General features: G+C 39.4%; 1 protein-coding gene across 2 annotated transcripts in view; it reads left to right on the forward strand.

Moving 5' to 3' along the window:
* The first annotated feature begins 516 nt into the window (after positions 1-516).
* TMEM196 (transmembrane protein 196) overlaps positions 517-26,384 on the forward strand; it is a 50,453-nt gene continuing 24,585 nt past the window's right edge. Inside the window, exon 1 of one of the 2 annotated variants that reach the window (XM_040965032.1) lies at positions 517-681. In XM_040965032.1, coding sequence (XP_040820966.1) covers positions 517-681 — 165 coding nt within the window. The remainder of the gene's footprint in view (positions 682-26,384) is intronic. The other variant, XM_040965034.1, reaches the window with a different exon arrangement.

Consider the following 26,384-nt stretch of genomic DNA (forward strand, 5'->3'; position numbering starts at 1 on the left):
AAAACAAAGGAGACGAGACGGGGGACAGAAGAGCTCCGGGGCATTTCCCTGTGGATCTCCGAGAGGCGCAGCTCCTCTCGCACGCACGGACTGAGAAGGGCACGGGTCGGGTCCCAGGAAGGTGCAGGCTAAGCCGGGTCCCGGAGGAGCTGCGGGCGGCGGCAGGACTCTGGACAGCGACCGCGAGCCAGGCTCCGCGCTCCCTGCACGCTCCAGGGTCGCCAAGAGCCGCGCCACCGGCGCGCGTTCTGCTCCTGGATCGCACCCGCGAGCGCGGCGCTAGAGTCCTCTGCGGTCCCTTTCTGGACGTGCCAGGGGGTTGGGGTAGCTTTTTCATCCCTCGACCTGCCAGTGAAGAGGAAATACCAGCCCTCGTGCATCAAGCTTCGCTGGTGAAGACAGAAAAGTTTTGCGATCTGGTGGGGGGAAAACAAAGAGGGAAGGAAATTGGAGGAAGAAAGAAGGTAGAAGGTTGCTTTTCCTCCCAGATCTGCAAGGAACGATGCCCGAGGAAGGATGTGCACCAGCGGCCAGATTATCGGGAGCCTCCTGGTGCTCTCTGTGCTGGAGATAGGGCTGGGGGTGTCCAGCGTGGCCGTGGGGGCGGTCAGCTTCAGCCTGGCCCTCCGAGAGCACAAGCCGCAGCTTGGAGACTCGTCCCCGGTATGGAGCGGGGTGTGTGTACGTTGAGCCATTTCACTCTCTCTTTACCTCTTTACGGTGATGGGTAGTGCGCGCGCGTGAGTCACTCCCTCCCTGGGATGCGAGATGAGAACCTTCTCTGGCTTGCATTCAGGTGCCTGTTGGCAAGCCAAGCTTCTGTGCATTGTCCTGTCTTAATTAGGGTCTTGCTAATTCTTTTTTTTTTTTCCTTTTGGGGGTGTGAGATCACCTTTTAAATGTAATTGTTTAAAGTTGGATGCAGGTGTCAGCTTCCATTGATTCTGCAAGGCACTGTGTAGTGGCTGGTTCAGAGGGCGCACCTGTCAAGGGCGGATAGACTCACTTAGTCTTTTGTTCCTTGTAACACAAGGAAAATCAAGATGAGAGCTACATCATTTGCCTGTACTGGACACAAGCGGAGACAGTTGCGCAGTTTTGTCTGGGTGACCCTGCCCCGAGTGCACCAAAGGCAATACTGACGTGACAGAGAGAGGGAGAGAGAAAGTAATGTGGTGAGGAGTTAGAGCAGCAAGTGCAAGCATTTCATAAGAAAAAAAAAAAAAGAAAGAAAAAGGGAAGAAACTGTACCTGCTAGCAGCTTTCCCTTGTCAGCTTCCAGGTGTTTCTTCTCTCAACACTCCTGTGTAAATTCTAGATAATAAGATGTGCTACAACCTTCTCATCCGGAGATCGGATGAGCCTAAAGGGCATCTGTAATGTAATTTTGTGTCTGTCGGCAGACTCAACAAGTTTCTTCTTTATTTACTCAAGGAAAGCCTTGAGACTCATTCCTCCCATCAAGGATAAAGAAAATAACTACTAATCTTGGTGTGGACCTAATTTTTGGAAAACAGCTTTTGCTTCTCTTGGAAGCTCTATAGCTACCATGTTCTCCCGGCTTTTCAGTTTCATCACACTTGTCAAGATAGCTGAGTAGGAGCTTGTCCAGACACTGATCATCCACAGGCTCATTAAGAGTCATTCTTAGCATACTTTAGCTTTAAGTCGCTGGAAGAAAATGATCATTAAGTGTTCAAGGCAAATCATTTCAAAGTAATTCAATGTTGAGGGATACTGTGGCCTCTGAAATTCAAGAGAAATTGAAAAAATAAACTTAGGTTGTCCATAAGCAATTTTAAAATATTTATCTTAAACAATAGAATGATGCCTACAGTAGCTTGGTATCATGTAAGAAAAATAATTCAATGACGTGCCTCTTTTTCCAGACTTTTTTGCATTATCTAGATGAGTTGTCATCAGTGTACATAGAGAACATCAAACCTTCTGATCAGTTTCACGCAAAGCAACTGAATTATTCCTGTCCACACGTTATGAGGAATTTACATTTTAGCTAACTGCTTAGAATTTGAAAAATGTACCTGAATTTCTGGTGAAATATTCTATTGTAAATTCACACAAAACTTCTTACTGAATTAATTACTTTAATCAACAATACTCAGAAAGTTACTCACCTTTATGGATTGTGTTTAGAAATGACATTTGTGAAGAAATACATACCCAGGAGTGATCTATATGTTCACCAAATTAGGATGGCTATCATTAGGTTTTGAAAATTATTCATGTGAAGTCATTTATGATATAATCTGAACTACCTTTTACGTATTTCAAGGCTAAGTTAATGCTGGTAATACTTTCTGAACTGAAAGCATTAGTCTTTTTAGCTTTGCTTTTATGGTTAATGTTAAAATGGAGCAATTTTTAACATTTAACCATATTCACTTCATATGTACATATTACAGACATAATGCTTCTACACTAATTTTTGCTTGAAAACAAGGATATTATTACCACAAAATATTGGATTCAGGGAATGACTGTAAAGTGAAGAAAGACGGATATATTGTCTTGTAGAAAGTATAAGTCAGTAAAGAAAATGTTTGTAACTCTGTAAAATGAATAAGAAGAATCCACTCATTTCATACTATATTCACTTTCACATGGGTCCACCTTACTTCATTTATCACAGTTCCATCCAATTTGTGACAAATGTGAAGAATTCTTTTTTACGTCAGGAAAGTCTTTTATATGGATGTGTAATATTCCACCACATATTTACCATGGATCCTTTACCCAGGTGTCAGCTGTTGGACATGTAGGTTGATTCCATTGAAGCAATATTTATAGAGGAGTTATCATGTGAAAGAGATTTACTGTAGAGATTAGCCATGGCAAACCAGATCACTGACCTCAAAAGTTCCCTTCCCTGTAGAGGATGCAAGAAGGACTTTCGCAACATGAGAAGTTAGATTGCTGCCTTAGAAGGTTGAGCAGGTCAATGAAGCATCCTTCAAATCATTATGACTTGATTCTTGATCTTGAAAACTTGCAGGGATTACAAGGTGGTAGTCTGGTGTTAGATTATTTGTTGCAGATTCCAAATCTACTGCTGACTAGTGAATGACTTGTCTGGTAAACGAGGTGGTAACAAGGCACAAAGGAAATCATGCTGTAAGTAGAGTGTGTGACATGTTGTAACATGCTCAGTAAGGATGTCCATACTGGCAGTGGATGAAACCAGAGAGGAGAACAGCCTTGAGCAGCATAAATGAAAGTGAAGTGATGGGCCAGGGTGGCACACCCTCCAGGAAGCATATGGTGTCTGGGCGAAAGATAGAGTACAGGGGGGTGGTTAGGACCAGGTAGTGGGAGAGGGCATGCTAGGTTAAGGCAGCAGGGTCATCACTCTCCTATTTTTAATGGTGGTAATACCTGTTCTTGCTTCTCGATGAGACTCCAGGGAGATATAGAGCAAAAACATATTGACAATGATCTCTTTAGTAGTTTCTGGGTTAAAAATTTGTATTGCTTATGAATATCAAGTGGTATGTTAAACTAATTAATCTGTTGATACACACATAGCCTATGCATATGTGTGTAATCATACTATTTTGTTTGGTGGTTGGACATTTTTCAGACTATAATTTCTATCCCTTAAAGTATAGTCTTTGGTTGGACATTTTTCAACATATGAATGGCACTATTATAAGCTTTCTGAGATATATTTAAAATCAGTGGAAATAAGAGGGATACTATTAAGGAACTATGTCACAAAGGGGCCATAAAATAATACACAATAAGGTGTTTAGAATACTCTTCTGAATATTTCACCTCAAACATGCAAAATCAAAAACAGTGGCTTAAAAACGCAGCACCAAGACAAAGGTCTTAAGATGCATGAGATAGAGGCTTCTATTGACTATTTTCAGTCTTTCATAATCCAGCAGGGGTGTTTGCTGTGATCAATCTAAAAAAAATGTGAGCAATTAGAAGAAAAAAATCATTTAACAATAATTCATAGGGAACAAAGTTGTACATGTCTTCATAGCGTGTTTATTTGTTGCAGCTAATATCAAACCTTACAATCAGAGAGCAAATTCCAAAGACATGATAGGCAACAGTGAAACACCCACTGAGCAAGTTGCAATGGGGAAAGCGTAAATATGTTAAATGCAATTGATCGCAAAGATTCCGTGACCTGAAGTTAGTTGCACAGGGTTCTGTCTCTAAGTTGGTGTGTGAAAGTCACTTTTTGAAGGTTCAAGAATATCAACTGTAACAACAAAAACAGGAGTGAACAGTATATAGACTCGTGAATTCTTGAGAATTTTATTTTGTTGCTCTAGAATAGCTTTTGAGAATCTGCAGTTTGAGATGTTGTTAATGAAGATTTTGGCTGAGCTGTATTTATTAACACCGTACTATGATTCCATGTATCTACACTTGATCATCATTCTGTAATACTTAACTGACAAAAAACACCTTTCTAAGCCTAGTTCTCCCACAAATAAACCAGAAGGTTGTCTTTTAAAAATATTCAAAATTCTTCTTGTCCAAAGCACCTAAAGCTGAATAATTTTATTGTTTATTCTTATAGGGTATACTTGGTTTGTACAGCATAAACATATCTGATGAATGAATCTAATGTTTTCCTTCAGTGAAACTGGTAACATCGTTAAAGCACATACCTATTCTGTAGATTCCTGATTCACCATGGCAACAAATCCACCAATTCTAAGATGTTGCTGGATTCATCCTATACAATCAGATCCCTATCACAACAGCACAGTTCAGTGCTGCTTGGAACTGAAAGCTAGCTCAGGTGTTATCTATACTATTTCAATCTGTCAGATTCTTTTAATGAAAAATAAAGAGAAAAAGAAACCTTGTAAACAATTGTTTGGAAGAATTCGTAATTTGAGCTCAGTATCTCTAAATAGAAAATACAGCATTTTTCTCCAGGCTCAAGCTATGTAACATAAAATATATGCATCCTTTACCAAGAGATAAAAACACTTCTCCTAATCTCAAAACATTGCAGGTGAACATGTCTGCCCCATTTATAAGTCATTTTAATTACATCAGTGCTTCATGAATACTTGAATATTCCTTAAAAAATGTTGTTTTAAATAATTAAAATTAAAGTTCTTATCTTGACCATCTCATTAAAATTAGCCACCATTGTATTGTTACGATTCCTTGGCATGTCTTAATATCTGAATGGTTTTATTTTGGGCAATATCCCAACTAGCAGATCTGCAGAGACTCAGCCAGAATCTCTTCCTTGTGTGACTCACACTTTGAATTCTCAAATGATGTTGGTTATCTCCTGAACTTAGACAATTAAATATGTTACTTAGGTACTCCAAACAACTAGGAAATATAGTTATCATCAAAAGAAATACAATTATAAACCCATCTTCAGTTGTGATTTATCATGGTATAACAGAAAAGTTGAGAATTTTATGAGACCCAGTTTACAGTTTTGTGAATTATCTTGCAAGATTTTCTTAGTCCAGATTCTGGTCATTTCTAATTAGAAACTGTTGAAATATCAGTCCAGAATCCATGACAAAATTTCCTTTGGAATTTTCATACTTCTCCTAAAGTGGAACTGGTTCTAAACTCTCTCCCCCAGAAACCTAGGAGGAAAACAAGTGTATATTCCCTTTACCTGTCTGTTGGCAGTGTACTTCACAGAAACAGGATGCAAAGAAGGACAAGCACGCTAGTTCAGAGGATAGGGTCTTGCCTAGAAATACGTATGGTGGCTCTTTGTATTTGGCTAATTAACAATAAAATCATCTAATATAAACTTCCAACTCAGCCAAGTAATTGACCTCCATTGTACATCCACCTGGTCCTTTTAACTAACTGTGATATCCGATGGTTATCCTTCAGATATGCAAGCTGAAATGCCTCTGTGCTTGATCAGAAGCACAGTAGATTTTGGTACATGCACATTTCACACACAGTGCACAGAAATTCGCACAGCTCCTCCCCACAAGTCCCCAGCCACACACAAACCCAAAAGGGCAATCCTCAAGAATTTTATGTTCAAATGATACTGGTTCAGAAATGTCACTTGATTACTTAGACAAATCAAGTGTCATTTTCCCACCACACTATGAATTTAGATTTATATATAATTATATTTGTATCATATGTACTCATTTGATTGGCATTTTTATACATAAATAACTAGGCATAGAGTACACAAAAATGTTGACTGTGTGTCTTGGAAGTCATGTAGATTCCATGCCATGTCTTATCATGAATGCACAGCTCTACAGACTTCAGTTACACTGAACGATGGTCAAAGGAGATCCAACCATCTCACTCAACACCATTGTGGCAGAGGATGCTAATGTGTCATCACTCAGTCACAGTTTCTGAAGTTGGAAAAGGCGGGCGATCCAGTACCCTCTGGAGTTGGGGTGCAGCTCAGAAGTAATTCTTACAACATTATTGAGACTGAGCCTGGCACCAAGAGCTCAGTGAGCTGCTGCCTTCTCTGCTTTGCAGCTCTTGGATGCTCCCCAGTGGCCCAAGACCTCAAAATCCACTAGTGCCACGTTGGCTTTGTCGTTTTCCCACTGTCCTTAATCAAGCCTTCATGGACTCACTCTTCTCATAGCTGATGGCTGAAAGATATTTGAATTTAGCTTAGTATTTAATTGAAGCACCTACAAACACATATCAAAATATCTACATTGGAGAATTTATTTAAATAAGCGGCTGACACTGCATGATGAAACAGCTACATAAAACGTCTCTCCCTTCGTTTTACTTTTGAAGTATCCAAGGAAAGTAGAAAGCCTATTATAAAGATATTCAGTAACAGATCAATTAACAACTGTATCAGTTAAGCAAATCAAATGGTGTTAATACAATAACTACTATTTATGCCATCAATGAAGGCCTCAAAATCCATCTATAACTAGTATAACTTCAAAATCCAAATAAAAATGTAAATTGATATTTCTGATAAAGATGCTTAATAGCTTATAAACTTACATCTTTATCTTGCATACATTGCTTTCAAAGCAATGCTTATTTCATGCTGTATGAATTGCAGACACATCAGTTACATATCGAGATTCAATGATGAGAGTTATTAACCTTAACTGATGCCCATTACTTTAATATTAGGATTCCTGAGAAGCAAGCCTAAGTTCATTGCTTGGAGATGCATTGTTGAGCAGTGGGGAGAAATGTGTGATAAAGACAAAAGGAAAATACCAGTGGTGACATAGATAACCTTGGAAGAGATCCGGTTTGTTGTAGAAAGATGCTAGACATGATTTATTCATACGTAGCTAATGCCTATAAGATCATTCCTTTTAACCTTTTAAGCATTGAAAAAACTGGCAATTTTTTTTTAAAGATTTATTTTTATTATTTTTTCATTGGAAAGGCAGATATACAGAGAGGAGAGACAGAGAGGAAGATCTTCCGTCCGATGATTCACTCCCCAAGTGAGCGCAACAGTCGATACTATGCCCATCTGAAGCCAGGAGCCTCTTCCGGGTCTCCCACAGGGTGCAGGATCCCAAAGCTTTGGGCCGTCCTCGACTGCTTTCCCGGGCCACAGGCAGGGAGCTGGAAGGGAAGCGGGGCTGCCGGGATTAGAACCGGCGCCCACATGGGATCCAGGGCGTGCTAGGCGAGGACCTTAACCACTTGCGCCACCGCGCCGGGCCCCAAAACTGGCAATTTTTAATTATGCAAAGGAACTTACCTAAAGCTTGACATTATTTAATCTGCCAAACCATTGTGTAAAGCCAAAACAATCCTGACGTAATATCTGTGCTCTCTCCATGGCGTTGTATGGAACATCAGAAATGTCCACCACAAAAATTATTCACTAGGATCTGACCTCATGAATGTTATGAGCCATGATGAAACGAAGATGAAGTCCTTTTCGTTCCTTTATTTCCCAGAAGAGTCAAGTGATCGGCAGGCCTAACTCCATTTTAGCAGAACAACGTAGACTAAAGCGGTAGAATTAAATTCTTTCCTGCTCTTCAAGATTAAGGCTCAGCCTTGAAAAATGAAACTAAGTTTCTTTCTTTTTTTTTAATTGGAAGGGCAGATATACAGACAGGAGGAGAGACAGAGAGGAAGATCTTCTGTCTGATGATTTACTCCCCAAGCTGCTGCAATGGCCGGAGATGAGCTGATCCAAAACCAGGAACTAGGAGCCTTTTCTGGGTCTCCTGTCTGGGTGCAGGGTCCCACGGCTTTGGGCTATCCTGGACTTCTTTTCCAGGCCACAGACAAGGAGTGGAGGGGAAGTGAGGCTGCTGGAATTAGAACTGGTGTCCATATGGGATCCTAGAGTGCTCAAGGTCAGGATTTTAGCTGCTAGGCTACTGCACAGGGCCCTAGGCTTATTTATTTGAAGATTTACTTATTTTATTGGAAAGTTAGAGATGCAGAGAGAAGAAGAGACAGAGGGGAATATCTTCCATCCACGGATTCACTCCCTAAGTGGCTGCAACAGTCTGAGCTGAGCTGACCTTGACTGCTCTCCCAGGCCACAAACAGGAAACTAGAAGGGAAATGGAGTATCTGGGATAAGAACCATCACCCATATGGGATCCCGGTGTGTGCAAGGTTAGGACTTTGCCTGCCAGGCTTACGCTCCAGGCCCAAATCTAAGTTTCTTAAATTGTTCTTCACTATTATGAGACAAGTAAGGAAGGCATAAGATGACAAATTTAAAGTGTTCAAAATTTTAACAGAGAGCATATGGAAGAAATGAATCTGAACTGATGATCAAACATCTTTCCATTGGGCAGAGGCAAGAAATTAGATAAGCAAAACTATGACCAAAAAGTAACAAGGGGTATGGAGGCATTAGAGGAGAAGCAAGGTTCAGCATCAGCAGGAGACTGAAACCCCTCTGGTTGGAGCAGAGAAATGCTCGTGTAAAACTAATAAACGTAGATCTACCTCATTTGGTGAGAAGGGAGCAACTTCAACGGAGGCTGAACAAATGGAACTATGGGTCTGAACAAATGGGACTAAGGATCTATCCTTAGTTCCTCAATAAATGGGACTATGGGTCTGTCCCATAGGCTTGAGTATTCTGCTGGGTGGAACTCACTGGTCATGAGCCCAAGGCTGTTCGTCCCAGGCTCTGGTGCTCAGTTGCAAGGATGATACGCATTCTGGATCAGACAAGAGAAAGAAAACAGCGTCAAAATTTGACAGACGTGTAAAATCACAAATACAACCACATTCTCAAGGCTTTTTTTTTTTCCTATCGATGTTGGATTTTTAAGCTCATACATTATTGGTTTCCAATTAGGTCCACAGCTGTCTGGCACATAATAAGAGGAACTTGTAAATTCAGCTGGAGGTATCAATAGAACACAAGGAAATGAACACAACTTAGGACTCAAATTCCAGCTTTAGCATTTTCTAACTGTTTACTGCTGAGTTACGTTATCTCACTGAGCAGTTAACCAACTCACTGGCAAAACAGCAGTACTGCCCTTGAGATAATGAAGTCATGGTAAAAATTAAATGTAATATTTAAGCATAAATATTCAGTATTTGTGCTAGACATTCAATTACCATGCAGGATGTACAACAACACCTGTAAGCTTTTCTATTTTTCTGGAAAATCTATATTCTGTATGTTGTTTCTCTTTGTGTGGTTACAGGCAGATTTCATTTTTATACATTTACGGAAAGGATCCTATTGTAAGACTGTCACTGTGATTGACCTTGGACTCCAGACTTCTTAAAATTAGGCTCATATAATCTCTAATGGCATTCATCACAATGAACGTGATTGATAACTTTGATTTTTTTGAGTCTGATTTGTGACCTATTTTTTTTTTTTTAGAATTGAAGATAATGTGTGTTCCAGGAATTTCCCCAGGAATAATTGTTTTATCTCCGTGCTGGGAAAAGAGATATTACTTTCTGTCGTTCTGTAAAATAAAGATGTATGTAAAATGTTCTCATTATCATTGGCTAGGCTGCTGGAATTCTTATTTTTTTTCTGTACTTGTTTCTTGGCAATTATTTTCCTACAGGCTTATTCCAAGGAATTGAAATAATAATGATGGCATTCATAATAACATCAACAGCAGCTTGTGCTTATAATATAGTGTAAGAATTCCAACTGCCTTTACCATGTCATTTATCTCAGCAGATGAAATTATCTACTTCAGAAACGAGAACCTAAGAATAGAGGATTTACTGACTGAAACTTGGAAAGTGAGATAAATGATAAAAGTAGGATTAAAAATAAATACATTTGGGGAATTTGTCTACAAGAAACGTGTATGTAGGCATGTGTATATGACAGAGCAAGAAGATGGAAAGATTAACAAACCTAGAAATTAACTGTTAACTGCCATTAATGTGGAGCACAGCCTGCACTCCAGGAGCTAATGCCCAATTTGGGGATAAATTCACAGTGCCACAACCCCCATGTGCAGTGTCAGTCTAAGCCAGAAATGAGTGGCTTTCAGAAATGTCACATCTGTTAAATGGATACTCATCTGTTGGATGGCATTTCAATGGAAGAGTGCAAGGTACATCTTTACTTCACCAGATGTTGGCTATTTTCAACTCTTAAACAAAGGGCACAAATCAGACTCAATGCTGCCATGTACCCTCAGAGTACACTTGCTTCTTCGTTACAAAGTCCATCATCTACTCTTTAAATTCTGTTACAATGGCAACATGTATCAAGTTGTAAGCATCATATCTGAGTATTTGTTTTAATATACTACAATATCCAACAACATGTTACCCATTGTCTACATAAACATAAAAATATTAGCAAAACTCAATGAATATTTAGACAACTATGTTAGCATTAAAATATCTTAAGTTACATATAAATACACACATTAAGTTGCTGATATAAACTATATTATAGAGATCCTATGTAACATATATGATATATAAAGTTTAAGCTACTCTAGTAAAGTATAATGTTTTTATACTATTTATACCTGAATGTTTAATTTGAATCACATTTTCTTTTATTTCCCTCTAGAAGTGATGATGGGCTTAATTTTCATACAGATTTATTTTAAAATTCACTCATCACATTTGACTAAGTAAGAAAAACAAAATCTGGACTCAGGAGGTCAACTTCCAGTGTTGTTACGACTATATTTGACTTGTTTCGCTAAGGTCTAACAAACAGCATGAACAATAACTAAGTTTTATCTGAATAAACACAATCTCAAAGTTCCTCTGATCCTTCACAAATTTTGTTATCATTTTCCTTCCATCCTTTGAGCAAGAATAGTTCAAACATCAAAAAATCTTATTGACATGCTGTGTTTAAAATATTCAGAATTAAAAAAAAACAGGAAAAATTGTCACAAAGCGTAACTGGAATAGAACACATGGCATAATGTATTAAAAATAAGAATGGCTGCATCATGTGAATGCTGTGGGGGAGATGTGAAAACCTACTATTCTAAGAACCAAGGCTGATTTCTTCTGTGCCCTGGCCAGGGACGGAATTTAAAAAAAAAAAAAAAAAATTTGGACTTGAACTTATTTAGCAGTGTTTGGCATGTCTATTAGCTCCACGCTGTGTCTCATGATTTCTTCTACAATTTGTCCTTGTTCTCATCTTTCATTCAGTCACTTTACACTCTCTGAAAAGGTTTCTCTTGCCACCTGCTGTGCATCCTCATTTGACACCGTGAGATTATTCTCTCTGCTACTCCCTGGAGAGCTTTTGCTTCATGCTGGATTTGCTGTGGTTGCATTTTGCCTCACCTGGTATGCTAAGCCATCGCAACACCCCAGTGCTGGTGGAGGGTGACTTGCCACATCAATATTGTGGTTGTACATTTTACCCTTTCAGTATTTAACTTTTGTCTATGAAGTAGATTATGTTTGTGAGGGTTCATAGCGCTATTGCCATTTTCTAGCTAATCTGACTGTGGGCAATAAGAAATGTGTGATATATAGGAAGGCAGCCACGAAGTCACTCTAATTTGGTTGTCGTCAATTCCAGCATTGGCATATATACCAAGTAGGTATATAAGAAATGAGTTTGAGAACGGGGGAAAAGGCACTGAATATTTGGTGACAACTGTGCACTTGGAAAGCGAACAATATAAATAGGAAAGTGGAAAAAGTAACATCTCTGAAAGTTAACACTAAGCTAAAAAGGCAAGAGAATCAGGGTAAGAGGAAGCTATGTCTGTTGGAATTTGGAATCTAATGAAGGCAGAGAAGTCTCAGGAACTAGATTGTTAGATGGCCCAACTGGAGACCTGGGACTCCCAAGGTGTGGGCCCCTGGCAATGGGGCCAGGTCAATGCCAAGATCAGTGGCCAATAACATTTGATGGATCTGGGTAGACGTGAGTCAGCAGGAGGAATGCCTGTGTACTATAGAGGGAGAGCTTTGGGGGACGTCAGAGATGCAAGCTTGGTCTCCAAGTTCACAAGCCAGCAGCTCTCCTTAGGCATCATTCCTGCTCACCTGAGTCAACAAATATCCACCTCATAGCTGTCACATCTTGTGTTCTAATCTTCAACCTTTGGATCTTGTTCTAAAGAGGAATAAAGCCAATAAGTAAATAATGCACAAATTATAATCAGCAATGATGCCATGGTAAACAGGAAAAGATACTTACATAAATAACAAAGAATTTGTTGCCAATGATGGAATTGGGAAACATCTTATTCAGTAAGTCATATTTTCTGAGGGATGATGAAGGAATGAGGGAATAACGTTGTTCCAAAAAAGTGAGGTGCTTCAGTCACTGATGAAAAAACAGGTGACTGTGGTATAGTCAACAGGGAAGAAGAGCTGGAAGGTGCTGGGTGTGGTAGAAAGGCAAATGGTAAAAGTCACCTAACGCTTCATAGCCATGCTGTCATATCTGATTTCTCCCCTGATTGTAATTGGGAGCCACCATAAATTTTTAAACAGTGAAGGGTACATTTATATTTTAAAGATCCGAAAAACAAACTGGCGGCAGGCAAATTGGGTTGTCACAATCTTACTGAGGGGGATACTTGGATGTATGCCATGGTGTATTGTGCTGAGTGTAGAACTGTTAGAGAGAGAGAGAGAGAGAGAAATAGAGAGAGAAGGCGAAGAGAGAGAGAGAGCACACATATTGAAGATGAAGGGTTGACAAGAATGTTTGACTATGTGCCATTATGGAGAGACAGTTTAAGAAGGATATCCAGATGTTCACATCAAGAAACCTGTAGGGCAGAGCTTCTGTTTCCTCTTTTGAGAAATGACATGCACAGGGGAAACACACATCTCCGTGTTGGTGGGGGCAGGTGGTGATGGAGGCCGTTGTGTTGGATTGAGACAAATAAAGAATCCCTTTGTGATTTCTGAGGTAGAGCCCCTGTAACACACCAAATGAAGAAAAGCTGGGTGTTGTGGACTGTGAGCAAGATGGTTCCACAATTTGGAAGAAAGGGCTGTGGTAGAGTTCTGGATTTGTGTGTGAGTACAGGCCTTCCTTATTCATGAGGTTCGAGAACCATGGGATCCATAAATAATTGATCGAAATATTTGAAGAAAAGTGTCTGAATGTGTACAGCTTTCTCTCTTGTCACTATTCCTTTAGAAATATGGGAAATCAGCCATTTACATAGCACTTACTCCGTGACAGATTTTATGAGCAATCTACAGAAGATGTGAAGTACACTAAAGGTCATTGTAGATTATATGAAAACACCAGGCCATTAGAAGACTTGAGCATTTAAAAATTTCAGTTCTCATGGGGGTAAACATAGGGTAAACAAACATACAAGCTTGATAAAAATCTCTGAAACATGGCTTTTAGTTGCTGTAATATCCAGAGCTTGGGTAGTGATGAGGAACAAGATAGAATGAGAAGCAGTGAACCACCACAGAGACAACAAATGCCAGGATCAAATGAGCATAACTTGTGAGTGGTCCAAAGGAGGTCCTTGTTACTACATGAGAACCGAAGTGGGGAGTCATTGTTTGCCTCAGCAAAATTAGTTGAACAAAGGGCAAACCAGTCTAAAGTGTGGTGCAAAGAAAATGAGAAATACAAGGATGGAACTGAGGTCAGGTATTTAGCTAACTGCTAAGACATTGATTATGATCCCTATATCCCATACTGGGGTCTGGCTACTAACTGATCCACAGAAGCAGTGGTGATGGCTGCAGTAGCTAGTCTTTTTTTCCACTCACAGAGGGAACCTGGACTGAATGTCTGGCTCTTGGCTTTGGCTTTGTCCAGCCTCAGTCATTGTAGAAATTAGGGAGAAAATTTAGCAGAAACAAGAGCTCTGTCTCTCTTTTTCACACTCTCCCCCCCCAAAACTAGAAAAAAATCCAAGCAATACGTAAATAATAAATATAGAGCTTTAAAAAGATAGGGCAATAGATCTAAAATGATTTGATGTCAAGGAACTTCTTTTATATTTTTATTTTTTATTGGAAAGGAAAATATACAGAGAGGAGGAGAGACAGAGAGGAAGATCTTCCATCCAATGAACCACTCCCCAAGTGGCCACAATGGCCAAAGCTGAGCTGATCCTAAGCCAGGAGTCCAGAACGTCTTCTGGGTCTCCCACCTAGGTGCATGGTCCCAAGGCTTTGGGCCTTCTTGGACTGCTTTCCCAGGCCACAAGTAGGGAGGTGGATGGGAAGCAGGGCTGACCGGGATTAGAATCGGCGCCCATATGGGATCCCGGTGTACTCCAGGCAAGGACTTTAGCCACTAGGCTACCACACCAGGCCTGAGAGCTTATTTATTTTTAAGGAAGGAATTTAAATATTTTTTCATGCTGATACAATTAATGGATTATAAAAGAAGAATATAACTATGTGGAGAGAGAAACAAGTAGATAAAGAGGATTATATCTAGAGTTAAAAATGAGAGGTATTTGTTGATAATTTTTCATTTTTGTCTATTGGAAGATACAGGAAACAGGATCAGAACAGATGAGAAGCAGACACTGGCACAGTTAATGGTCAATGGTGATAAAACATTGGATGTTTTCTGGAGTTTTTAATTGTTGCTTCTAATTTCTAGGCTTCCATTGATTTGCAAGAGTGACAGAGAAAATGAAAGAGACAATCAGAAGGAGAGAAAGAGGGAGAGAATCTTCCGTCCATTGATTCTCTCTCAAATGGTTACAATAGTCGTGAGTGGAACCAGACCAAAACTAGGATCCTAGAACTCCATCTGGGTCTCACATGTAGCTGGCAGGGCAAACTCTCAGGCCATTCACAAACACTCTGCTAAGGCTGCTTTGCCAGATGCAACAGAAGAGATCTTGATCAGAAGCAGGACAACTGAGACCTGCCACCCCAATATGGACCATGATACCAAACTCAGTGCTTCTTTTGTGTCTAAAACAATACTTCAGCTCAGCAGCTGAAGATCAAAAAAAAAAAAAAAAGATTACATTATATTTTGAGATGTACTGCAATGAACAGGTTTTCTCTATTGCAAGAAAAAATATAGTTAATTCATACAATAGAGACTTGACAGAGACTTAGAACTAATTTAATCTAATTTCATAATTTTACAGATAAGAAATGGAAGCCCATAGATTTTGTTCAAGATGATGGCTGCAGAAGCAAGAGTCAAAAATCATTGAAACTGTAGAGATGTCCATGGGTATCTGAGAATGTCACATACCCTTAAAATGAGTTTTCAGCCTAGAAAAATGCTATCACTTGTTCCAAACCGAACAGAAATTATCCTGAAGTATACTGAAATTGCTATATTAGAATGGAAATATCATAAAACCTTGGATGGATTTCAGGGCTTTCCATCCATTTGGACGTCTGTGAAACATAGCGTGGGCTAGAATAATGCTGGCATGCTTTCCACAATGCTGTTCCAGACCCATTGGGAAATGGAAACTAGTTTTAAGAAGTTAGCTAATATTTTGAAGCACACAAGAGTTATTAGCTGGGCAGATTAGTAAGCACATTGTCTTCAGGGTGGCTTTATAAATAGACTCCGAAGCTCACCAATCAGACAGTGAGCATTCCATGAAACTCTATTGGAAAAGTCCAAGTTCTGTGGCTACAAGTTAGGCTACTCCTAACTAAGTGCTTTCTTTTTACACCTAAATATGTAGAAATCAGAATGAACAAGTTTAAGACATGATTTGCCCAATTTGGAACAAATTGTGTATATGTGTGTGTGGGGGTATACACATATATCACATCCCTTCAGCCAACACAGCTTTAAATATGAAGAAACTACTTCACAATGTCGTATGACTTTCCATAGTGCCACCACAAAAATGAGTGGTCTTTCTGATACTTTTATTTCTGGCTATGAATATATAGTAAGGTGCACTTAATAGTGAGTTGGGAAATTTTTTCTCCTATGAAATTTAGAAGGCAAATGATTGTTATGAGAGATAATCAATTTTAATCACCTTGGGATACCAATTACTTATAATCAAAGGATTTTAAAAATGAATATTTTAAGCAAAATATATAATTGTGATTTTGTACTTATTTTTGTGTATTTATAACACAGACAAAAGGAGATAGACAGACAAAGCTATCATCTTCTGATTCATCCTCCAAATGCATTCAATGGTCAGGAATGGGCTGGGGGGAAGTAGGGAGATGAAAATGGCATCTTGATCTCCAAAACGATTGGCAAGAATGCAATCAAGTCAGTCAGGAGTCAGAACTGGGTTCTATAATAATGGGACAACTGATTTCCTAACTGCTAGGCTAAATCCCCACATTGGAAGTATAACTTTAACTTGAAATTCTGCTAATACCTTTTGGCTTTAGCCAAGCTCTATCATCAACCATTTTCAGACGTCAGACTCTCTGCTTAATCTTTTAGAAAGACAAATGAAAGATTCATGAAACATGAAAGATTTGCAACAAGGTGGGCATTGTGAAACTATAATTTGTAATGCCTTCATCACATTTTGGAACACAAAGAATGGAGTCCTAGCTCAGCTTCTGGTCCAGCTTCCTGCTAAGGCGCCTAAAAGAAAGCGGATGATGATGCATGTACCCATTCCCTTCCCTCCCTCATGGGAGACTCCTACGAAACTCCTGTCTCATGGTTTTCACCTGCTTCATCCCTAACTAGTATTACCATTTGGGGGAATTAATTAGCAGATGGAAGGAGGTACTCTCATATTGACCCGTTTGATTCCATAATTGTGAAATAGTAACAGTTGCCTCCTTCTTATGAAGAGAATGGAGACCATAAATTTATTACAAATGACATGTTGATTGTTAGAAAGCTAATTTACATCGAGATTCATAAGGCAGAGATATTTGTTAAGTTTGGGTTGGAAAAAAAAAATAGGACCACATAGAACAGTGACTAGAAAATGTCAGAGCAGCAAAAAAACTTACAATACTAACAATCCAACTCCCTCTACTTAAAGTTGAAAGTAACGAATTCTACTAACCCATACAATGTAAGTACATAGTAAAGGAAACTGAATGAGCTCAAGGTTTCTGAACACAACAGGGTTTCAGGCCACAACTACTTTGTGCTTATGAATACAAAATACAGTGCTGGTAAAGCATTTTAGTTGTGTTTCTTAAAAAACAACAACAACAACAACAAAAACCCTTTTTATTGGAAAGGCAGCTTTGCAGAGTGAAGGACAGACACAGAGAGAGAAAGATCTTCCATCTGCTAGTTCACTCCCCAAGTGGCCACCAACGACTGGAGCTGAGCTGATCCAAAGTCATAAGCCAGGAGCTTTTTCTAGGTCTCCTATGTGGGCCTAGGGTTCCAAGGCGTTGGGCCATCCTGCTTTCCCAGGCCATAAGCAAGGAGATAAATGGGAAGTGGAATATTTGGAGCACTAGCCTGTGCCCTTATGGGATACTGTCTCTTGGAGGTGTAGGATTAACCAGTTGAGTCACCGTGCCAGTCCCAACAGACTCTTAATATGCCCATAAAAATTCACTTCGGTTACAACACGTTTCAGACCCTGTTATGACTTACCACAATCATTCGGTTTGTTTCAGAAGATTTCCCTGTGCATTCTGCTAGAGTTGTATGTATATCATTTTTTGGCAGTTTTTTGTTATTAAATAATATCCCTTGTTTGAAATTCTGATAAATTTCACCCTCATTCCTTGCTTTGCTAAATGTGAGTTCCCTTAGGTTCTTAAAACTGATTACATCAGGTTAAGTTTAACAATAAAAAGCTTCAGATATACAGAATTCAAAAGATTCCCATTGAAGCAATCAAAAAATTCTAAGTGATTTGTACCTATAAATGTTAATATTTGTAGCAATTCTAAAAACTATGTACTCTTATGTATCCAGATAAAGAGGAAACTTGAGCGAATAGTCATATCAGTAAATTTCTCCAAGCCACACAGGTGAAACATGGCAGAGCCATCATTCAAAACCAGCAAACTTGGCTGCATAGGATCAAATACGTAAACTTCTGCCTATCAATTCCCAATAAATATAACTCATTACAGAATGAAATCTATGCAAATCTTGTGGATGCACAAAGGAAGATGAAGAGAGGGACCAATGGTTTCATGAGGAACGTACCTTTTGGGGGGAAGACTGGGGGAAAGAAATTCGGAGGGAAAAGCTAGCTTGGCTGGTGGCCCAAGAGTACTTGAGAGTAGAGATGAAAATGTTAGCTTCACAGAACACAGGGAAGAGAAATCCTAAAGGGCTTGGCCAAATTTCAGTTTAGTCTCCTTTAGGGATGGACAGGTAAGAAAAGTGTTTGAAATATTTTCAGGTTACTAGTAACTAGAGTCAAATTATTTTAAGAACAATCTCAGTTCAATGAGTCAGACAAATAAAAGTGAAAGCAGGTATTCATGGAATGAATAAGAAAATGAATTACTTTTTGGAACAAGCTGTGTTGCTTTGACTGATTTTTTCACAGAATACACATTCAGAACATGCATAGTACATTGTGCTATGTTCTGGGGATTTAAAAAAAAAAAGAGCAATTGTGGGTGATCATGACCTTCGATATTCTGTGGTGGGAAGGGAGAGAAAATCAGTAAGCAAATAATTGCTTAAGTAAGGATTTAATTACAAAACTGCAAAGGAGAAAGTGATGGTGCTGTTGCATCTTAAACAAGATCCTGGCTCAGGAAGTTAATAAAGTCTTTCATGAACAAATCATATGCAGACAGAAAGTTAAATCATGAAGGGCAATGAGTGTATAGAGGTGTTTCAGACAAATATAAAAAAAAGCTACGTACACCAAGTGATTGGGAATGGGATGGAATTAATGAATTTCAAGTCATTAAGGGAGAAGTTGGTGAATACTGGGGCTGGAGAAGAAGGGGGGTGGTTATTAAATACTTTATAGATCCTGCAAAGATTTAGGATAACACCAAAAGACATTTAAATATGGAAGTCATGAGTTCAGAGATGAGTGAATTTAATGAAGGCCAGGATGGAAAGAATAACTGGAAGGAGTTATGTCAGCACTGCTGAAAGATGATTATGGTTTTGGGAAAAGAGCTGGAGTGAAGAGAAGCCGATTCATTTCAGACATTCTCTGGGAACAAAGAGACCATCACCGTGTGGTTCACTGATGGTGGGGTGTGAAGTTGAACGGGGTGTCAGAGAGAAGATTTGTATGCAAGGATGAGAACAGAATGCAGGATGTATTAGTTCCAGAATCAAAACAGGAGGGACAACCATCTTGGGGGAGGTGACAGAGAAGAGAGCGGCCTGGGTGCGAAGGATGCTTATGCGGCAACTCTGTGTCTCACTCATCCAGTAGTCTGTATTCTTAGCTTCCAAACCACGGCCCCTGCATTTCAGAGTTCATCACTCTACTTAGGGTCCGTGAAAAGAGAGTCTGCCTCTACTGCTCCAGGCAGACAGGTGGAATAAACAGAGAAACTAACGGGAGCGTGTATGAGATGACCTAAGTTTATGTTGATCAATCAGAAGACCAGTGGGAAAATTATCTTGGAACTATTTCTATGGGCCCTGATGCTAGGCCAAGAAATTCAGAGTCATAACAAAAAAAAAACACTGAATGAATGAATAAGTAACTAGGAATGAAGCCCTGAAGGATATTGAACAAACAGCAGGCAGTGAGATTCCCATGAGAATTCATAGATAAATAAGGTGAGGGCTGGTGCATCCCAACGGGAAGAAGTCACTAATGATGAACATAGAATTAATGACATCATTATTAAGGTGATAGAATGCAATAGGAAGGGGAAGTGGAAATCAATAATGCCTCTGGGTTTTGGGGGAAAAAAATGAGAGTACACAAAAAAAGTTCATGGAAAATGGAATTAAACAAGGTTAATTTCAGTATAGAATCATTTTCAAATTCATGCCTAATTACTTGCATGGTAGACTTTTTCCATGAACATTTTGAACATCTCTAGTAGTAAGAGTGAGCAGTTGTGGAAAAGGAAGGGTGCAAATACAATAGAGGTTCATTTTGTGAGTCTTTGTAGTGTATAATATCCCTGCTGGATCTCTTTCATTGAACTGCCTTCGCTGCCTGGTATCTGGCTGTGCACACACTGAATTGCAAAATGATTGTAGACTGAGCTAAAAATAGATAAAGCTGTCGTGATGCATCAACCTCCTGTGCTACTCCCCAGTCTCCTGAAGCACAGACGCACCTTAGCCATGAGCATCTTGCATTGAAAAAGCAGGTTCAGAGGCAAGAATTAGCAGCTCCTATGAATGACTGCCTTTGCATGAATACCTTTGATGGTTTTCTAGAGGATAGTCAATTAATTCCTCAATCCTCTGTCAATTGCAGTGGAGCATATTGGAGCCAAAGATTGGGAAAAGCAGGGATTCTGTAATCCTGGAGTCCACACTGATGTGCTGTAGGAAAGCTCACCTCAGTGGAGTAGAGGGCATGCGTGCTCCCTAGCAGACACCTGCAGGGGCTTGGCGTAGCGGTAGGATCCTGTGAATGAGATGATAAAAGAGAACAAAAGAGGGAAAAGATGCATAATATATTCCTGATTATTCTGTCAGAAGCTCAGATACTGATTAGTATACACCCAATATTAAAAAGTGCTTTGCAATTTAAATAATGAACACTAAATAGTACCAACTATTTAGGCTTTATTGGATATTAGAAATATACCCAAATAGCAGAAACATTGTTTTGCCAGTCCCTTTAATAACACCATTAGCACATCTATAGTAGTATAGCCATTCTACAGTTGGAGAAGTAAGGGACTTTAAGTCTCATTTGCATGTGGCACAGCTACAATATTTGAAGACAGGTCTGTCTGATTCCAAAGCCCATTACATCTTGTGCTGTAAACCCACCCATTGCTTTTAATCCTTTGTTCCAAGGAGCAGTGTTCCGTGCTGGCCCTCAGTGGACAGCACCTATCCATTAATGTTTTCTCAGAGGGAAAAAGTGCCTGGGAGCATGCACAGGGCTCCCCTAGCGTTTGGAGACCAGCAGATCTGCAGTGCGTATGTGCTTCTCCCAACTGGAGTCCCAAAGTATTGGCTGAGGCACAGCATTGTACTGTATCCCATCAAGCAAAGAGATGATTTCCTCTCCCAACAGTTGCATTTCCTCTTCAAATACTTTCAGAGGTAAGCCACGCCAACTGACCTCTTCCTGTTTCTTTGCTAAAAATAGTAACAATAATAACAGTTAGTGTCCTTTCCCTGTAATAAGATATGCTCCTTATTTCTCACTCCCCAAAATCAGGATCCCTAACCACTTCTCTTAACTTGGCTTAAATCTTGTAGTCATTCCATTGTTTCCTGTAGAACCAACACACTGCTCAAGGAGATGAGCATTGGGAAATTGCAATTCCAGAAACATTTAGTTAAAAAGACAGTACATGATTGTTTCCCTATAAGAGATTTGGAAGTTGTGTTTTTGGTGTAGATAATACAAGACTCATTCTATTTTTGAGTCCTGCATAGAACTACTCCAAAAGGAAAGAAATTGTTTAGTGGATGCTGTTTGTTTATCGACTTCTAAACGCCGTGGACTCCATTTATTGTGTCTGCTATTGTCCTAATTGGAAAAAGATAATGTCCTGAAATAAATTGAACAGCAGCTCACTCTCACCAATTTGAAACCATAAGGTAGCTTTGTATTGATACAAGGATTACTTGCATTCACAAGTTCTTCTGAGACACAAATATCCATATGGAGGCTATGAACCGGAAAGAATGATGCTTAAAGAATCATGAACGTGTTAGATTTGGAGGCTCTCAGACTAGCTTGAGAGAAAGAAAGATTCTTAGTCCAAGCAAAGCGATTGATTAAACAGCAAAAACCAGTCTGACGGATCACCCATGGCGGGAGACGGCCAACGACCACTTCCACACGCAGAGTGACTGCGTGAGGAAAACAGCTGCCACGCGTTTACAGCACTGGGCTTTTACACATCTGATGTGGGAGGAGGGTGGAGACAGAAGATGAAGTAAGGCAGACACTCCTGCTGTGCGCGTGCGTGTGATGTGTAGCGCCAGGTACCCTTCACAGTGGGATGAGACAAGTTCTTGTGGATTGTCCAGGCATTCCTGACAAGGCCAGGGTGATCCCCGAAGGGTTATTCCAAACTTTCCTTAATGGGATCGCCTGGCATCCTCTGGCAGGTGCCGGGGAAACAGCCATCTTGGACTCACTCTGCCCAGCCTAACGAAATGATCCAGAAATTTGCTAAATCAACTACTCTTTTGACTGAAGGAAGACAGTCTGCCACTTTGTTGCATTCCAGGCCATTTCATCAAGGAAACTTTGTTTCTCATTGGCAAACAGAAATAATATATGGTCACATGGGGTGGAGCGTTGTGTTTTGATCTAGTATATATACTGAGGAAATACTAACTCAAGATAATCTCTCCATCACCTCACCTATTTCTTATGGAAAGCTTTTAAAATCTACTCTGTTAAGGAAATGGGGACATATTGCTAGCAATTTTCTTGGAGAGAAAAGGAAAGACAGTGATTATGAAAACAGCTGGGAAGCATATTTGTCCTGACCACACAGAAATTAATGATGCTCTTGTCTTAAAATGCGGACAGAGAAAGACTTGACAAGGGTAAAGCCTTCAGAACTTGCTGACAACCAGAGTGAGTTAAAGGTAAAACAAGACCAATTTTGTTCATGGAAGAGACTGATCTCAAACTTCAGTAACCTGTCAGGGGCCTGTCATCATGGTGCAATGGCTTAAGCCCACAATGCCGGCATTCCATATGGGTGCCAGCTCTAGTCCCAGCTGCTTCATCTGTAATGCAACTCCCTTCTAGTGCACCTGGGAAGGCAATGGCCCAAGCACTTGAGCCTCTGCACCCGTCCGGGAGACCCAGAAGCAGCTCCTGCCTCCTGACTTCCGTCTGAACCAACCACAGCCATTATGGTCATTTGAGAAATAAGTCAATAGATGGAACAATCCCTCTCTCGTTCTGCCTTTCAAATAATAAAACAAATCTTAAAAAATAAGCCTTCTTTCAGGTAAAGAATTCAATGTAACTTGCAATGATTCGAGGCCAGTTATAGTGGGATGGCTCACCAACACCCTGGTTCCCACTGTAGCGGATTAGGCTCACCTTGATACATAGAGATCTACTTTTGAATGCTGTTTATTTGAAAAAAGAAATAGTAACTAGGGGAAATAATGGAGGACAATTGGGAAAGGAAAATCTGTAGGAATTGTTGAATACATGGCTAATTCATGCAAGCCGCGATGACATATTCCATTCAAAGAGATGACACCTTTCATTCACTATAGTTACGCTTTTGACTATGCGCACCCCAAAATTTCATGTTGTATCATTTTAATCTGCTCATCACCCATTAGGTTTAGAGGCAGGTGTCACGTTCTTACTAAATTTTAGTTCTATTGCATTCTAGTAAGAAATCATATCCAAATTATTTAAATGTTTTAACCTGGTAAGTGTGTGTGTGTGTGTGTGTGTGTGTGTGTGTGTGTGTGTGTGTGACATGCCAATATGACCTTTGGAGAACATTTGATGTATCTGTTGAGAAAAATGTGTATTCTGCAGCCTTAGATGGAATGTTCTGTATTAGTTTGGTCCAGCTGACACAAGGAGCAATTTCCATTGCTTTGAATTTTCTTATTGTTACTGTTGCTGATATTCTTTCTGAAAGATCGAGCTACTTCTCAAAGTGAGATACTGATGTCTCTTATTATTATTAATATTGTTATCCACTTAATTCCATTAATATCTGCTTTATGATTTGGTGTTCTGAATACACACACGTGTGTGTGTATTCTTAATATCTTAAGAGTTTTATCATTATATGATGGCGTTCCTTGTCTCTTTGTACTGCTTTGACTTAAAAGACATTCATAAAGAATATTGGTTCTCCTTCTTTCCTTTGGCTTTCATTTGCTTGGAGTATATTATGTTATCCTTTTACATCTAGTCTATTCCAACACTTCAAGGTGAAATGAATTTCTATAAGAAACTTACACTTGAAGGCCAGATGCCATAGCCTGGTGGCTTAAGTCCTTTCCTCACATGAACTAGGATCCCATAGGGGCACTGGTTCATATCCTGGTTGCCCCACTTCCCATCCAGCTCCCTGTTTGTGGCCTGAGAAAGCAGTCCAGGATGGCCCAAAGCCTTGGGACCTACATTCATGTTGGAGACCTGGAGAGAGCTTCTGGCTCCTGGCTGTGGATCTGCTTAGATCAGGCTGTTGCAGCCACTAGGGAGGGGGTGGGGAGTGAACCAGTGCATGGAGTATCTTTCTCTCTATCTGTACTCTCTATGGATCTGCCTTTCCAATAATAACAGAATAAATATTGACTTTCAAAGAAACATATAGTTGAATCTTGTGTTTAAACCCAGTTAATCATTCTATAACTTCTAAGTTAAGAATTTAATAATCTATGTTTAATTATCGGTAGGTAACTTACTCATCGGTAAGGTCTCAGTATTACAATGTTGATGCTTATTTTACCATTTTATTCTAGTTTGTTTTATTCTTTCTCTCGGGCTTAAAATCTTCCTTGTGGTTAAGTGATTTTTGTCTAGTAGTGTACTTTGATTCTTGGTTTATTATTTTTAGTAACTCTATTATAGATTTTTTTTTGCTTTGTGGTTACCATGAGACTTAAAATAATGTTGGGTCATAATAAGCTATTTTGAAATGATAGCAGCAAAAGATTGCTTACAAAGATAGAAGAAAAAACAGATGATGCAAGAAATAGGAATTTTTAAAAACCCTACATTTATACTCATTCCAGTTCCCCTAATTAAGAAATTTTGGTGTTCAATTTTACCTTTTTTGATATTGCCTTTCTCTTAACATTTTAGCATTAACTATTATTTTCTATTACTTTCTCTGTTAGTCTCCATGATAAAGCCATAAATGACTTCCACACCATGTTTTCAATGTTAGAACATTCTTAATTTATCTCTGTAGTGATTCTTATCCGCGAGTTTTCCACTTCTGCATGTTAATATTCATTATCTTCAGTTTCTTTCCATGTAAGAAGTATCCTTGAGCATTTCTTGTAAGCCAGGTCTGATGATAACAAATCATCTCTGCTTTTGATTATCTGGGATTCTCTCTTGCTCCTTCATGCCTGATGTCCAGTTCTGTTGGGTATAGCATTCTTGAATGAAACTTGTTGCTCTCCATATTGTGGCAATCAATCTTGCTTGCTTCTGGCCTATCAGGTTTCTGCTGAGAACTCAACAGTTGAGCAGCTTGGGGCTTCTCTGTGTTACTTGCTTCTTTTCGAGTATTGCACGAAGAATCCTCTGTTTATCTTTACCCTTGGAAAGCTTGATTATGTGCTGATTGTGTGTTGTGGGATAAAATGATTTGGTTTGACTGGCTGGTGACTGTAAATCTTCCTATACCCAGATAGTTATGTATTTCTCTAGATTTTAGAAGTTTTCTACTACTTTGTCTAATATAGGCTCTATACTTTTGACTTTCTGAAATCTCTCTTGAAAGCCAACAACGTGGATGTTTTTTCTCAAGTTTCAAAGTGCTCATGAGTTTTCTCTATTTCTCTTCTTTTACTTGTTACTTCTCCAACTGTGTATTTTAAAATTGCTCATGTTCAGCTTCACATAGCCTTTCTGCTGTTTGGTGTATTTTCACACAAATGCTTTCTTTGGATGTTTAATTACACTTAGGTACTTTCCATTCAAAGGGATTTTGTCCATCTTATCTATTTGCTTTGTATCTCTTGTCCAAATCTTTCTATAGAATGTTACATGATTTGTCACTGCTCCCTTTACATCCTCTGAGTTGCCTTTCTTTATTTCTTCCCTCCTTTCTTCCTTTTTTCTAAGTGTCATTTATGTATTTGAATTGGGAGAGAGAGAATGAGTCTTCTGCTGGTTCACGCTCCAGATGGCCACCAAAGCTGGTCTGGAACACTCTGCACCCAGGAACATCAATCTCCATTCAGGTCTTTTGTGTAGATGCAGGATCTCAAACACTTGGGCTATCCTCTGCTGCTTTCTCAGGCATAA

This window comes from Ochotona curzoniae, unplaced genomic scaffold (genome assembly GCF_017591425.1).
Source record: "Ochotona curzoniae isolate NIBS_2020 unplaced genomic scaffold, NIBS_Ocur_1.0 scaffold_3835, whole genome shotgun sequence".
Classification (NCBI taxonomy): domain Eukaryota; kingdom Metazoa; phylum Chordata; class Mammalia; order Lagomorpha; family Ochotonidae; genus Ochotona; species Ochotona curzoniae.